Source organism: Engraulis encrasicolus, chromosome 14, assembly GCF_034702125.1.
Source record: "Engraulis encrasicolus isolate BLACKSEA-1 chromosome 14, IST_EnEncr_1.0, whole genome shotgun sequence".
NCBI classification, from domain to species: Eukaryota; Metazoa; Chordata; class Actinopteri; order Clupeiformes; family Engraulidae; genus Engraulis; species Engraulis encrasicolus.
Window position 1 is genome coordinate 43422548 of NC_085870.1, and position 17406 is coordinate 43439953.

General features: G+C 43.1%; 1 protein-coding gene across 2 annotated transcripts in view; it reads right to left on the reverse strand.

The window, feature by feature from the left end:
• LOC134462679 (guanine nucleotide-binding protein G(i) subunit alpha-2-like) overlaps positions 1-17406 on the reverse strand; it is a 127493-nt gene that overhangs the window by 8404 nt on the left and 101683 nt on the right. For both annotated transcript variants that reach the window (XM_063215821.1, XM_063215822.1), the window contains 2 exons: positions 13611-13771; positions 3333-3461 (listed from right to left, as the gene is read on the reverse strand). In XM_063215821.1, coding sequence (XP_063071891.1) covers positions 3333-3461; positions 13611-13771 — 290 coding nt within the window. The remainder of the gene's footprint in view (positions 1-3332; positions 3462-13610; positions 13772-17406) is intronic.

Below are 17406 nucleotides of genomic sequence, written 5' to 3' on the forward strand. Positions count from 1 at the left end.
GTTAATGTTGCACTTTCATTTAATTCCTGAATTGTGGAGTGTTTACACAATGTTTTCAAAACGGACTTAAGTTTTATACAGAATTAAATTGAGTTAATTCTGAATTAAAATGTCTGATGTAAACCAGGCCAGGGACAATGGTGTTTTTTTATAGTAATGATAGTGCAGTAATTTCTCTGACGCAGGAAAAAATATTTTTAATTTATGATGATATGTCTCTGGAACATGAGTACAAAAATGAACCTAACAAGGTTTAAAAAAAATCAACTCTGCAATTTAATTCACATCAACGTCTGCTATATCTTTATACTTGTGGGTTCACAAAAACTAAATTTACACAGAACAAAAAACTCATGATATCATTAAGTCATTAGATCATAGGTAATGGAATCCATTTTCCGGACCTTACTTTGCCTTGCAATGTCCACCCACATTGATGGAGAAAAAAAAGCACTCACGAGCTGAGTAACATGATTTATTATACCACCATGTCCATAAGAGGACGAGTTTCATCCCTGGCTTAAGCCATCATCACTTCACTACGCACCGGAACCCGTCTGCTTGTGGACATAGTGGTATAACAAATAATGAGACTCAGCTCTCTATTTTAAGTTTGCAGTCCTTTTCATGCACATTATTTGAAAGATTTTGAATTTTGAAATGTTTTTTTTAACTTTATTTATCATGGGACAGTGAAGGTGGTGATAGGAAGCGAGTGGGGAGAGAGAGACGGGGAAGGGCCGGCAAAGGACCCGGGCCAGCCGCATAGTAGACGAGTGCCCTACCAGTTGGCCACAGCAGGGCCCGAAATGATCAATTTTACTTCAGAAATTGTGCGCGGCCATCACTGCTTCACCCATATTGATGGATATTGATGACCACAGCCTGAACTGTCCCATGCTTCTAACAATCCTCATATTTGAAACCCCCGTCAATCATCCTCCTTCGATTTTCCCATCTTCCCTCTAAAATAAGAGAAGGTATGAAAAGAGACACCCACCCACACACACTAGCACAGCCTTCTGAGCATTAGCTTCAAGGAAGTTTCTGTTCAAGAGCTTAAGAGAAGTGAAGTGGGGGAAGTAAAAAGCTTGTTCTTCTCTTTTGTGCAAGAGACAGTTCCTGGTTTGTTGAGATACGCCTGTCTTCAGCCTTTTCCTCAGGCAATTCACTGCTTGGCTAGCACATTCAGGCCACCAAAATAACACCAAGGTCGGAGACAGAAGAGGCCCCAGCCTTCAGTTGAAGATTACTCATGAGGACTGAAAAAAAGGAACACTGAATTGATCCATCACACCCACTGTAAACAGCATATAGGCTTGCTGCACACACACACACACAGACACACGAAAGAGTTGTGTATTATTGATGCATGCGGTTTCGGAAATTGGATATCTTTCGGGAGGGAGGGGTTCTTGTACATATGGAGTGTTGGTAACACTTTATTTTGTGGTTTCTTTAGTGAAGTATCAGCATGTAATTTTACATACCAAACCCTAACCCTAGGATACAGTGCAAGTGCATAATGATAAGCTTAAAAGTTGTTACATACTTTGTTAAGCTACACCTAATTAATGTAACAGTGAAAGAGACAGTGAATGAGAGTGTACAATAGTGTTAGCAGAACTTTGGGGCAAAATGGCCTGTGAATGGAGTAAAGAAAGATGGAAAGGGAAGAGTGGCTGGGTTCATGGTTCCCAAATGATTTTGGAACATTTCTGTATTGGGCATTCCATTGAATTGCATTGCAAAATGCATTTTTATAGAGGTTTAAAAAGTATGTTCTCAAATCATTTGAATGGCAAGAAGTCACACATAGATGATGGGACTTCTTAACACATTGACTCCCAAGTCACGTAAAAATACGTTTTTGCCTCTCATGCGTTGGCTCCCAAAATTACGTTTTTACGCTTTTTCAATGGATTCTGAATCTACACATTCTAATGCACATTCTGTGTGATTTTCGTAATTATGTGATAAACAGAACCGACATAGATCATGAAAACACCTTCAACTTCAAAACTCCAACAAAGTCAGGATCTGGATATTTCATCATCTGTGCATTTTATTACACACAGTAGGCCTATTTGAGTTTTATTATAGCGAATCAAACCACTTCCTGATCACGTCACGTCACGTCACGTCACGTCTCAAGTTACTTCCTAGAGAATCAAAACATGTCCTGTCAGTGCCTTGCTAGCTAGCCTATTCCTAAACATATGATGGGAGGATAAGGAGTTTTGCTGTCATCAAGAAGATACAGTATATCACGAAAGTGAATACACCCCTCACAGTTTTGCAGATTTTTGAGTATATCTTTTCATAGCAAAGCATTACAGAAATGTAACTTTGACACAATGATTAGTGACCTTTTAACAACATATTTAACCGCTTAAATTTCTTGTTCACTCAGAAAAAAACAAAATTCAGCCATTAATGTTTGAACATGTACTCACAAAAGTGAGTCTGGGGTGTACTCACTTTTGTGAGTACATGTTCAAACATTAATGGCTGTATTTTGTTTTTTTTCTGAGTGAACAAGAAATTTAAGCGGTTAAATATGTTGTTAAAAGGTCACTAATCATTGTGTCAAAGTTACATTTCTGTAATGCTTTCCTATGAAAAGATATACTCAAAAATCTGCAAAACTGTGAGGGGTGTATTCACTTTCGTGATATACTGTAGGTGTAAAATGGAAGGTTGTAATGAAAAACAGCATGATGCAACACAGCAGGAAGTAACCTAATTTTGGGTGAGTACTTTTGCACGTCTACCTTTATCTACAGAACGATACTGCAATTCAAGTGACATTAGCTAGCTAGCACTTCAGATGATGTGGCTCTGAACAATAGCCTGACCAGGTGATTTTTGCATCGAAATAGTTTACTAGGAAGCTACTGGAGTTGTTTTTCGGACGTGAAAATGCATTTAGACCCTCAATTTAAACTCGGAGAGTCAAAGAGCGCACCCGTGACAAAAAAGCCTTTTTCTCCGTTCGAACGCTATTTCTACCTAAACCAATGCTCGCTTAGAGATGAATAACTTCGGAATGGAATATGCTAGGAACAAACCGTAACATGTGTCTGTAGGTTTAAGACAACATATTCTGTGGCTGTTCAAAAAATGACAAAAATGATGAAATTGGCTGAGAGTCTACAGCTAAAATTCAAAAACGCCTGGTATTGAATGTCTTAACAGTCAATTCCAATATTAAAATGCAAAAGTCAAAAATGGTGGATATCTCATCTTGGAAAGAGGCTCTTCCAATGAAACCTGGATAAGACCAACAACAATGGGATGGTGGGATGGAAGACAATGAAGGCGAGGCGTACTTGAAATGCAGGTCCTTGAAGGTGAAATGGGTCTCCACAATGCCAGTGGTCTTCACTCGGGTGCGCAGCACGTCCTGCTGCGTGGGAATGTAGTCCGACTTGGCTATCCTCTCCAGGTCATTCAGGTAACTATGAAACAAACAAAGAAACAAGCAGACACACACACACACAAGACATTACAAAGCAGTAATAACAGAGCTATATCTGTATTTTCAAGTGAAATTTAATTACCCTCTGAAGGTCAATCTGTGTGCACCCCAATAGTCACTGTGCAATCCTCCACTCACAGAGAGAGAGAGAGAGAGAGAGAGAGAGAGAGAGAGAGAGAGAGAGAGAGAGAGACAGAGACAGAGAGAGAGAGAGAGAGAGAGAGACAGAGAGAGAGAGAGAGAGAGAGAGAGAGAGAGAGAGAAGGCCCATAATGAGTGGCAATAACAATCCTCCTGTATAACGATGGCACAAAAGGCTTGTTTACTACTTTGCTGTCATTTATCCTGCCCTTTAGACATCTGCAATAATCCATCCAGGCAGGGTGGAGGAAGGACACAGCACAGCAAACCTTCCACCATACAGCCTCTATCTGTATTACAGTATTACACACACAGGAGAGGAGAGGAGAGGAGAAGAGAGGGGCATAGAGGAGAGGAGAGGGGAGGAGAAGAGAGGGGAGGAGAGCAGAAGGGGAGAGAGGAGAGGAGAGGAGGAGAAGAGAGGAGAAGCAGAGGAGAGGAGAGGAGAAGCGGAGGAGAGGAGAGGAGAGGATAGGATAGGATAGGATAGGAGAGGAGCGGAGCAGAGAGGAGAGGAGAGGAGAGATGACAGGACAGGGCAGGACAGGATAGGAGGTGAGATGACAGGACAGGATAGGAAGGATAGGAAAGGAGACAAGATGAGGGGACAGAAGAGCCCTCCAAAAGTACTAGGAGGTGAAGCACAGTAAAGGTGAGTAAAGGAGGCAAGATGCTGATTCCTCCTGGGCTGTTGGAGGCACCCACAGGCGAGGGATGGCTGAGGGATTGCACCAGGGGAGATGAGCAGAGTCGCGAGTCCCATTCTCACAGCTGTCTCAGTGAGCCAGGTCTCAATTAGCGTCGGCCGCTAATGCATCCACAAAGATAAGAAAACCCTCATCCCTGAGGTCTGATGCTCTCTATTTCACTCTCTTTCCACCTTCCCCCACCAGAAACAAACACTCTCTTTCCACCTTCCCCCACCAGAAAGAAACACACACAAACACAGATAGGCACACCGCCAAAAACACTCACACACACACACGCGCACACATGCACACACACACACAAGCACACTGTTAGTCAATGTGTTGATTGCAGAGGGACCGCATTGCACAGAAATCATTCAATTCCAGCTATTTTGCAGGAGCGAGAAGCCACTGTGTTTAGTCACAGCCAGTGTGGACCGGCACGGGCTACGGCTGGAGCTCCGCACGGTTGATTCAATTGCAAATCATTACCGTCAAGGCTCGCTCGCTCGCTCGCTCTCGCTGCGGATGCCGGCCGAGGGATAATTGAATGCTTCTGAAGCTCCTTAATTCATGGAAATGATGCTGGTTTGGAGATACGCAGCATACACACAAAGAATGTGCGCTGCGCACCCACACCCACACACAAACACATACGAACTCACAAACATGCAAGAATGCTGCACAAAATGCTGTGGTCACACATTTTGAATAAAGAGACACTTTCTTCTCTTTGTGTGTGTGTGTGTGTGTGTGTGTGTGTGTGTGTGTGTGTGTGTGTGTGTGTGTGTGTGTGTGTGTGTGTGTGTGTGTGTGTGTGTGTGTGTGTGTGTGTGTGTGTGTGTGTGTGTGTGTGTGTGTGTGTGTATGGTGACAGAAAAAGAGGACTGAGATGATGGTGGGCAACTGTCATTCCCAGCCCTGGTGTAAGTGAGGCTTCATTAAATTATCTGAGTGTAAACAAACCCTTGGCTACGCACAGCATCTTGTCTGCCCTCTCTTTCTCGTGGCTGGATCCTGTGCATCATGCAGGCTAAAGGCTCTTACATAGTAGTCGTTACCAATGCGACCAACGCATTAATGATTGTCATTTACTCACGTTACCGTGTTTTACACAGTCACTACGTTTACATGTTTTTAATTCTGATTAATAATTCCGAATTAAATAGTTCCGTCGAGTTTACTTTGGTCTTTTCTTTAATTCCAAATTAAGGGGTGTTTACATGACGTTATCAAAGCGGAATTAAGCTTTACTCAGAATTTAAAGTCAGTTAATTCCAAATTAAAAGTCTCATGTAAACGTTGCAAGTGACACAGGCATCATCCCTGCTAACAATTGCACGTAATGCACGTTACGTATCAAAACACGAGAGAAACACATGCTCACTGAGGATGCCAAGGAAGGTTCTTGAGGACAACAAATTCGATTTAGACCACACTCTCAATCAGCTGAATGCATTGATGTGTATACGTCATTGGCTGAATGTAATGAGCTCTCAAGACAAAGTAGATTGGTGAGGTCAGTGAGATCACCTGTGACTGGGCTTTTATTTCCTGAACTGGAGATTTGAAATATCTGTATATGCTCCTCCATGATAGCAATGACTGCTTTTGTCAACGTGTCCATTCTGGAAATGCGCCCAGGTTTCTTAATTATAGTACATGCCATTAACCCTCAATACTATATGATGTCTATGGGAGTCCCCGCCGTGATGTCATAATAAAATTATCTAAGAATGTTGGTAAACCTGCAACCCCAACCTTAAACCCTTGACCCAGATGCCAAAGAAAGTTTGTTAGATGATGGTAACAAGGTCCAATGCATGCAGATTTATACAGACTCATCATAAGAAACAGGAGATCTTCAACACAATTCCTTGACAAGTCTAAACGTGCTCCCTCTCTCTAAAAAAGTGAGGAAAGTGTTGAGATGTAAAGCGTGGTAGTACCATTACATTATCAGTAATAGCCTTTTGGTGGCGATGAAGAAATCCAGATGTTGGGTTGCTGCCGAAAGGGAGAAGCCTGCCTGGGTATTCCACTAAGTATGGCACGCCCAAAATCAGCAGGGTTTCCAGGAGGGAGTCATGCTTCCAAAGCTACAAACTAAACGACTAGCATCTGCTGCTGAACAAGCCTGGTGGGTGGTGAACTCCGCTCTCCCCCAAAGTGTGCTAATCCCATACAGACAGACACGCACCGCTGTGGAGCTTAGCAAGGTTTAGCTGTGTTTTTATTTTTTTATTTATTACTGAGGTTATATGCCGTGCAGTTTGCGAGACCGACATTTTCCTTTCTGCAAGAACACCAGGCTTACAACACCCTCCTATTATCAGAACGTATAAATAATTTCAAATATATATGTGGATTACATACTTGCTAGCACAGCGTGCTAAAATACCTCCGAGCAGCACTACAAGACTTTGGCCTTAAATTAATGATAATTCTCTGGAAGTCAAGTGAGTGACGGAGACGCGTGCCAAAGAGCAGCCGCGGGGGCCCGGGGGGAGTAGTTATGCTGCCTGACGGAGTGCCTTAATTATCCGACGCCACATGAGTTTGCACTGCTGCTCGTGACTGAGATGTCTGCTTTTACGAGCGGCCTAAATAGGCACTGGGACAATAATAAACAAACAGCAGCTGCTCGTTCCACAAGCCATGCAGCCAGCCCAGATGCATCAAATAACAATATGCATGCAACACAGCGCAGTGTGTGTGTGTGTGTGTGTGTGTGTGTGTGTGTGTGTGTGTGTGTGTGTGTGTGTGTGTGTTATCCCATCAATGAAATTGATGGCAACGACAAGAGTGAAAAGCAATCTCTTGTAAATCCTCTCTGCAGCAATCCTGTGTGTGTGTGTGTGTGTGTGTGTGTGTGTGTGTGTGTGTGTGTGTGTGTTCATCAGAGCTGACCCCCTGAGGTCTCTCTCTGCCTCTTCAGTTATCTGATCTCTTTGCTGCAGTGCATGTTCTCCTTCAAAAGACGTCACCATCCTGCCAAACACAAACCAGGAACCACTATAGAAGATGAAAGACTACAGGCACAACAACAAGTGGCCACATGTCACCATTGAACATTAGTATTTTAACAACAAGTGACAAAATCTCACCACTGAAGATTATTATTTCAGCATAACATAAACTCTAAGATGACAAAAAGCTGCATTAGGCAGAGGAGACCCAGTGGAAAGAATAAAAAAAACAGACACCTCCCCAAGAAACTGACGGCTATTTGTTGACATAACCTGTCAACTGAGTGCTCATAGAGTTTACAGGCCTATTCAAAAAGCATTTAAAGCATACCGTGAGGTCTCGATGTTCAATGAAGAGAAAGTCTTCAAACAAAATGGAGCCGTCAGTCAGCCCGTTGGGACTCCTGCTGGTCTTTGACAAAGAATAATTCAAAAAGCTGCTTAAAAGTAAAAAAGAAAGAATAATCCTGCTTCAGGATTTGGAGCTGAAGGGTTGGGAAAAGCTTTCGTAACGGTGCAAAATCAACTCAATATGTAAGTCCACATATGTTGAATGTGATAGACCTGCCCATCTTTCCTCCATTTTCAATGTGGCGGGAGAGGGAGACGCATCACTTAAATGCACTCAATTGTGAGTGACACTGTGGTTAATGAAAAGCGCAATATACAAACAAAATAAACCTTTCAATGTCGACATGAAAGGATGCTTTGTACTGCAAAATTGAACTTCATCCTGTTTATAAAAACGTCAGTTTAAATTTGTAGGCCTTTACTTTTTTGTAGTAATTCATTCTACTACTCAACTAAACAAAACCAGTGTCTACTCTTTGTCTAAGACGCGTTGTTTATAAGCCAATCAATGAAAGAGAAAGCACAAGAGCTGCTTTTAAGTCATCCTTTCCTTTGCTCTAGAGTTAACACCATTTTCCGATAAAATGGATATTGACAGCTTAGAAAATCCTTCGGCGTAGTCTGGGAGTAGATCTTAGAGAGGGGATAAAATGTTTTTTTTTTAAAAGCTATTCCCCTGAAATTTAATGGAGAAGTCCTTGTGAGCAATATATTACATCTGGTATAAAGATAAGTTTGTACTGGGTCAGATAAAGAGTGGTGGCACTGGAAACAGAAGGTGACAACAAGGCCATAAGAGAGACAATAATAAAAGACGTGCCAGGCACGGTTGCATGTTTATGACGACTGGTGTGTGTGTGTGTGTGTGTGCGTGCGCGCGCGTGTGTGTGTGTGCGTGTGTGTGTGCGTGTGTGTGCGTGTGTGTGTGTAGGTTTGTAGATGTGTGTAGGTCTATGGTGTGTGTGCGTGCCTGCTTGCCTGTGTGCGTGTGCGTGTACGTGTGCGTCAGGAGTGGCACAGACCCAGGAACAGGGGGTTGTCGAGGTGTAGCATGCCCGCTGGCTCATACAGTGGTTTTCCATTCGCTGTGGAGGTTCTCAGCTGCCACGGGCCAAGGCAAGCAGATGACAGCTGGCCTACCATGGCCAACCCAGAGCCTGACCATCACACCTGACACCTGACATCAGAGCTCTGCTACTACGGTTGACACTGCTTTTATTTACACACACCCTCCTACTGCCTGCCTCCAAGCAGCCCACCAACGCCTAGGGCAGTGGTCTCCAATTATTTTTCTCCAAGGGCCAAATTATGTAGAGCAATTGAGGCTGCAGTCCAAACTAACACCCCAACCCAATGAGAAACAGAAAGTTCTAGTGATCGAAAATCACACACATTTATGTTTTCATTTGTTCTGACCCCATGGCAGGCCAAATGTTTGACACGGCTGGGCCGGATTTGCCCCGCGGACCTTTGTTTGGAGACCAAGGCCATAGGGTCTCCCAGACAACCTGACAACACTGGAATCCAAAAGGAAAACTGAGACACACTCCGTTTTAAGGATGCTTTTCATGTTGAGTAAGGAAGCAAAAAGACTGACTGACACATTTTGACGTTAAGATCTTCTGACTGGGTTCAGTCAATCGATTCATCAATCAATCAGCATGACAGCACTGCTCAGATCCTGAGCTCGTCTGCTACCGTGGCTGTGGCTGCTGCTAATTAGAAACACCATCCACCTAGCCTGATTATCATCGACTTTCAAATCTCTTTGAGACTTGGTCTGACCAAGAGCATAACAATTAACATTTCCTAAATGGCATGGTTGACCCGCCTCCCTTGGTTTGCTAATGGTTGTTTGCTTCCCGACAAAGTGGGAGGAGTTCCCGATTTTTCAGGAGCTCAGAGAGTACTTGCATTGCTCTTGACCTGATAAGTAGCAATGCTGAAGGTGTTGCGTCACAAGGAGGGCACAGCCTGGCTACCACTGCTCAGTCATTGGGTGATGGTGAGGTGAATTGGTGAATTGTCATACACTCAACCACGTCACCTGCAAATGATGCCAACTACTCGAAGAACTTGCTGCACAACACATAAAACGGAACATGGGTCCAACAAACACAGAGTGGGAGAAGGAAGGTGTAGCCATTGACTGGCAGTGCCTTCATCCTGTTGTGACAGACACACGGAGAGAGAGAGAGAGAGAGAGAGAGAGAGAGAGAGAGAGAGAGAGAGAGAGAGAGAGAGAGAGAGAGAGAGAGAGAGAGAGAGAGAGATAAAGAGAGAGAGAGAGACAGACAGACAGACAGAGGTGCACACAAAGATAAATCATTTTCACAAGGGATCAAAGTAGGATGCCAAACATCTGCATTGGCAAACTGAACTTACTCAGTATGAGGTAGGATTAATGCCCACTGACGCAAACAAACACATCTAAGCAGATTGGCACACATCAGGCCTTTTTGTGTACTGCAGGCACACGTAATGTACATACATGCACCAGCTCCCACACAATTCTCATTTTCCCATTTCCATGATTAGCAATGTCCATGGTTTCAATTCTCGCACTCCTCTTTTAGTCTGAGTCTTAATGAAGCACATTGATACACAATGATAACAGAATAGAGAACAACTTCACACTGTTACAACTGACAACCTGAAAAATGACCGTGTGTTGCCGCAGCAACACAGATAGAGGACGTCATCGACTGAAAATAAAGCTGCTCTATATAGCTTCCTATTTTACGCCTTTTTCGTACCAATCGTTTCTTTTTCTTCCATCTCTTTTCCTACTGGCTCTCCTCCAGTGGCGTTTCGAGTGTCCCTGTAGTAGTGAAACGTGGATCGATTCAATCTGCTCGCTACTCAGACGGCAAATCCCTCTCGCCGCCAATTGATTTCCCGCCAAATTAGTCGCGGGAGAGCCGTCCCCTTCGCAGGCCACGGGTGGCTGTGCTCCAGAGCAGAACTGCAAAATCAGTCTCTCAAAGGAGCTGTGTGTATGTATGGCACAGAAGCCTGAAACGTGGCCTAATGTTCTCCATGCATCACCAACATTACATTACACTACATTACATAGCATTTAGCAGACACCTTTGATCAAAGCGACTTCCGAGGAGAAAATTCAAGCAAGAACAGGGTAAGGCGCAGTGTACAGTTGCAACACTGGCAGCATTGTCTAACACAAAGTAAAGATGACGTAGCAAAAAAGATGCATTAAAAAGTGGCAACATTAAACAGACATAAAAGCGTAGTGTGCAGTTGCAACACTGACAGCATTGTCCAACCGATGGTAAAGGATGCAGCATAAAATAATACGAAGGGTAACAAGGCAACACCCCCAAAGCTATGCCCAAAAGAGTCATGCAGAAGGAGGATAGGATACAGAGGAAGAGTAGGTGTTGCTTCAACTTACTGTGGCCCAGAGCTCTGCTTGGCAAGCATACTCTCACAATACACACCGATCTTACCATGGCAGTCATTAAGTTGGATTGCTAAAGAATTTGACCAGCATACTAAGTAGTGGCAAGTTTCAGCATTACCTCCTTTTTCAATGTAGAAGCAATCATGCATCCCCCGTGTATCTCTCTCCATCTCCCTCTCCCTCACACACACTCTGTTTCACACACATACCTCAGAATCATATAGGCTTGTGATACAGAGATGTAAAGTATTTGAATGCAGGACATCTCCTGTCACGTTTGATGGAAACAGTCAGGTTCCTGGCAGTCGGCCCCAAGCTATATAATCTTAGCAGTTAGCACACAGCGAAGATGAAATGTCTGATGGGCTCAGTGACCCTGCAATCATGGCTAACCTCTCAGCAATCCATACCGTTTATTTATCCACTGCCTGATATAGGAGAGCGAAGTACCTTCACCAGTTTCCTGACAAAGTGACAATAGAGGCTGAGGACCAAGAGTTAAGTTGGTATCCACCACAAGAGCAATATCAGAATGAGTAGGCATTACTGAATCCTTGATGATAAGCTCGTCAGTGATCCCGGTGGACAAAATGGTGCAGTGAATCTTAAAATACACATAATAAAAATGCCTTTTCCGCATTTTTTACAACTACAAAATGGCTTTAATGCATCGTTTCTGCGATGATGATCACGGATATTCATGCATATGTAGTTATGCATGACTGCGCTTGAATAGTTCATCCAAAATGTATTTTTTCAGTGTGGTTGAGCCTCTAAAGCACAGTGTCATTATTTGCTCCCCTGGGAGAATAAAGAAGCAGGCTGAATAAGGGGCTTAGGAGGATAAGAGTGGCAACCACACTGCTCTTTTACAACATCACGACAGGTTCAACACTGAAGCCCTTCTTTGCAGTTAGTTCTGCATGTTATGGGGTTTGGAAAAACAAATGGGGAAAGAAGCATTAAAAGCCTTTCCAAACAAAGAAAAGGGATTTCTGTACACAAATCAGCAACTGTAAGGCTTATGAATAGGGAATTGGTCTTGGGAATCTGAGGTTTCGACTCCGTCACCAGTGGGAAAAATGTGGGTGGTTATTACAATAGTTTCAGGGCCGCTGCTAGGCATAAGCAGAGTAATCAGGGCGCTTACTGCCTCAACCCCTTTGCCAAAATTGGGGGCTCCTAAAAAATGTATTATTGTTTTTATTATGTAAAGGTGCACTGTGGAATATTTTTAGTATTTAATTTCCAGAATTCATGCTCCCCATTCACAAATGGTACCTTTTCCACACATATTTACCACCACTATTAAATTCTATGTATTCATTATGACTGCACTTTTCATACTTCTCCATGTTCGCCATTTTGAATTTCCAACCATAGATGTTCTTAGCTGCAAAACCTATTTTACTTTGGTCATACCAGTAAATATTAGTTTATTAATTTAGTAAATGTTCACGAAAAGAAAATTTGGCACTAGACAGAACAGTTTGATGAGCAGCATAGTTGCAATACCTACTCTGGCCACCATCCTACACAGTGCACCTTTAATTATGAGGGGGGATTCCTGTCCAATTGTGCTTAGGTCCTCCAAAACCTTAGCAGCAGCCCTGCATAGCTTATAAGTGGAGGAAGAGAATGACAGCTGCAGCTCTCCTGTATCTGCATCTATGGCTGAAGTGCTCTTGAGGCAGGCAGCGGCATGTTGTTATACCTAATTATCCACTCCGAAAACCTACTTAATTAATGAATGAAAAGCAAAGTACCTACTGTAATGTAATCTAATGTACAAGTCTTATTGACTCGGCTCTCCGAGTGTGAATGACTAAGGCCTGACGGAGACAGCTGAGTAGCAGAAAGAGGACTGTGAACTCTGCCCCAGTGACTTGTGGGAGATTTACCACTGGAACTTGCATCAGTGTGGGATTATAGCCAGTGCTAAGGAAAACAATTAACTATAACATGACTGGCAATTCTAAGAAAAAACATCAACCTAATATGCTTCAAGTGCTGACACACAAACACAAACTGTTGAAGAATAAACCAGAAACTGAATGCATTCATTCATAAGGGTGTGGGAAAATGTTTTTATTGTGGAGTTATTCAGCAGATCCTAAGGCTGTGTGTGTGTGTGTGTGTGTGTGTGTGTGTGTGTGTGTGTGTGTGTGTGTGTGTGTGTGTGTGTGTGTGTGTGTGTGTGTGTGTGTGTGTGTGTGTGTGTCTGGTGTGTGTGTGTGTGTGTATGTGTGTGTGTGTGTGTGTGTGTGTGTGTGTGTGTGTGTGTGTGTGTGTGTCTGGTGTGTGTGTGTGTGTGTGTGTGTGTGTGTGTGTGTGTGTGTGTGTGTGTGTGACCATCATTGCCAGCCAGACACATTCGCACACTCATTTATGTGCCAAACTGGACGGGTTTTCCCTTAGAGAGTGGTATGGTACGTGTGTGTGTGTGTGTGTGTGTGTGTGTGTGTGTGTGTGTGTGTGTGTGTGTGTGTGTGTGTGTGTGTGTGTGTGTGTGTGTGTGTGTGCGTATGTTTGCCGTGCGTGCATATATTTGTACTCACTATGCGGCCGAGTCGTTGAGCTGGTACTCTCGCGCGCGGGTGAAGCAGTTCTGCACGCCGCCGTCGCCCCAGAGGCGCTGGATGACGTTGGACAGGTCGTCCGGCAGCGCGCCCTGCTCCTCTGCCGCCGCAGACAGCGCAAACAGCTGACGCGCATCATCCTGCACACAAGATAACATTCATGATGATCAGCTTAGCCCCTCTGTGCTGATCCAATTTTATAAGCTTGCTTCCTTAGAAATTGTAAAGGCTGAATCTTAATCTGATATAGGGTACACGCACACAATGATGAAAATAATAGGCTTGAAAACATAGTCATTGGAAATTAACGCCACTCCACTTAGTTAAGCAAAAAAAATTAACAATGAAAGCACTGACCTATAGACGTAATTGAATGAAAGCTATCATTAATAGCATAATAGGGCCCCTTTAAGGCTCTCGGTAATGTCATAGAAATGCTGTTATGATGTAATTGAGTCTTTCCAGCAAAGTGTGACTGGACGGGCAACCTATCTGACGCCCATCTGTAATTTGAGAAGCCTGTGTGGGCCCTGTCCATAACTCAAACGGCTAAGGCACTGGCTGTCACGTCGGGCGCCAAGGTTCTATTCCAGCCCAGAGGTCATTTCCTCTTTCTCTATCTCCCCATTACTTTCCTATCTTCTCTCAAATTGCCTTATCCAATAATGAGAAGAAAAGCCCATAAAAATAAATAAAGGAGAGCGTGTGTGTGGTACAGAACATTTAAAATGGTAGTAAAACAGGTAAGTGGCAGGGACACTTGTTAGGAGGTACAGCATTGACATGAGCCACATAAAGAGATTGTAAACACAGCAAAGGACAAGAGAGGAGGATACGGACACAAAACTTTGTACAGAAAACCAATACACATACTGTGCACGCATACACAAACAGCCATACGCACGCACGCACGCACACACACACACACAATAAACACATACACAGAGAAACACACACACAGTCACACACACATGAGCAACGCACGCATGCATACACACACAGCCGCACACACACACAAATGGCATTGATTATTTCCAAATGACATAACCATTTTCGGGACTGAAACACAATATACAGGGGGCCAAGGTCTGCAGTCTGTCAGAGATAAAAGGAGCCTTCTCTTTGTGTTAAAAACATTATAAAGGTGTATTCACTCGAATAAACTTTTTTGGCACCTTTCTGTAGTTTGGCATTTCTCATCTTCTATACACCATGTCAAGGGCAGCACAAATCGTTATACATCGTATAAATCTGTCTCGGTCTCTGTCACTGCCAGCCAGACACATTCACACACTCACCTATGTGCCAAACTGGACGGGTTTTCCCTTAGAGAGTGGTGTGTGTGTGTGTGTGGCAGTGTCTGTGTGTGTTCCAGCCAGTCACTTATGTATGTGTATACAGTCCCAGGAAAAAGTTTGTACACCCTTTGAAATTTCTTACATTTCTGTCAAAATTGATCATAAAACATGGTCTGATCTTCCCGGAAATCTCAAGAAGGAACAATCAGAGTCTGCTTTAATTAATTCCACCCAAACATTTACATGTTATCATATTTTTATTGGTCATAAGGCAATAACATGTACAGGAGAGCAGGGCATAAGTAAGTACACCCTTGCATTAAGTAGGGTTTAACCCTCAGTTAGTTGCAATATTATCAACCAGACTTGTCCTGTAGTTGCAGATCAGATTAACAAAACAATCTGTTTGTATCTTGTCTCCCTCTTCTTTAGAGAACTGCCTCTCGTCAGCAAGGTTTGTGGGATGTCTGGAGTGCATAGCTTTCTTGATTTCATGCCATATAATCTCAATTGTTTTTTTTTATCTGGGCTTTGACTGGGCTATTTCAGAATGTGTATTTCATTATTATGAAGCCATTCTAAAGTCGATTTGCTTCTAAAGTATGGGTTGTTGTCACATTTCAGGACCCATACTCTTGTTTGCTTCAACTGTGTGACAGATTTCCTCGCGTTTTTTTCTGTAAAATCTCACAATAAACTTGAGTTCATTGTTCCACTGATAATAGCCAACTGTCAAGGGCCTGAGGCAGCAAGGTAGCCGCATATAATGATGCTCCCGCCACCATACTCAGAAGAGGAGATGTAACCAAGAATAGCTAAAAATGGGATTCATTCTGCCAATCTAAAATGAATGGGGTTTCTGTCCAAAAAAATATTGCTGCACCTTTGAGGTTTGCGAAAAAGCATTTATATGCTTCATAGAATTACTGCAAAATATTCTGTAGACCAACGTTGAAACCAAAGTTGAATTGTTCAGGGGAACACACAATGTCATGTGTGGAGGAGAACTGGAGAACCACACCTTCACCAAAACATCATCTCCACCTTTGAGTATGGTGGCGGGAGCATCATTATATGCGGCTACCTTGCTGCCTCAGGCCTTTTCGGGTTTGCTATTATCAGTGGAACAATGAACTCAGAAGTTTATCGAGACATTTTACAGAAAAAAGTGAGGTAGTCTGTCACACAGTTGAAGCACACAAGAGGATGGGTGCTGAAATGTGACAACAACCCATACTTTAGAAGCAAATCGACTTAAGAATGGCTTCATAATAATGAAATACACATTCTGGAATAGCCCAGTCAAAGCCCTGACAAAAACAATTGAGATTATATGGCATGAAGTCAAGAAAGCTATGCACTCCAGACATCCCACAAACCTTGCTAACGAGAGGCAGTTTTCTAAAGAAGAGGGAGACCAAATACATTCAGATTGTTTTGTTAATCTGATCTGCAACTACAGGAAACATCTGGTTGAGGTTATTGCGACTAACTTAGGGTTAAAACCTATTGAATGCAAGGGTGTACTTACTTATGTCTTGCTGTCCTGTGAATGTTTACATCTTATGGCCAATGAAAATATGAAAACTTGTAAATGTTTGGGTTGAATTAGTAAAAGCAGACTCTGGTTGTTCCTTCTTGTGATTTCCGGGAAGATCAGACCATGTTTTATGACCAATTTTGACAGAAAGGTAAGAAATTTCAAAGGGTGTACAAACTTTTTCCTGGGACTGTATGTGTAAGCACATACTGTATGTGAGTGTGTGCACAAGTGCAGTGTGTGTGTCTGTGTGTGTCTGTTGTACTCGAGATTGCTGCTCATGCAAAGCAGACAGGGAGGCAGGTTGGGGTGGGAATGGAGTGTGACCCAGGGCACAGGCCCGGGGAGAGAACGCCCATGAGAATAACATGACTCACACACTTAATTGCATTTCCACAGTCATGCCGACCCACCATCTCTAACACACGTGCACGCACGCACACACACGCACAAACCATGACGTGCATCGAGCATATGTGCTGTGTGTATGTGGGCCACATTGGAGCATTATTGCTTCCTATATGTGCGTGCACAACACATGTGTGAGGTGATATCGGGCAGGAGAGCGCGTATAAAAGGAGAAAAAATAGATCAGCCCACAATCTCTTGAGTGCTACAGGAGTTCTCCTAAATAGTGTTTGTGTGTGTTGAAAAGTAGTTTGTCGAGGGGTCTTGGAGTGGTGGCACAGTGAACCAGCAGGAGGCAGAGATGGTGTTTTTGCCGTTTATTTTGCGACACCAAGTGCATTTAGTGAAATCCAGTGAGCCAGTGGAAAATAATAAACAAAAATCTATAACTAACTGAAGAGTAGAAAAATATATACATCTGAGCTATTTACAATATTTACAGGAAAAATAAATGGGCTATGATAAGCCAACATAACAAAATGGAAAGAAAACAAAATAGCCAAAGGCTCACAATGTCAAGTTCACAGTT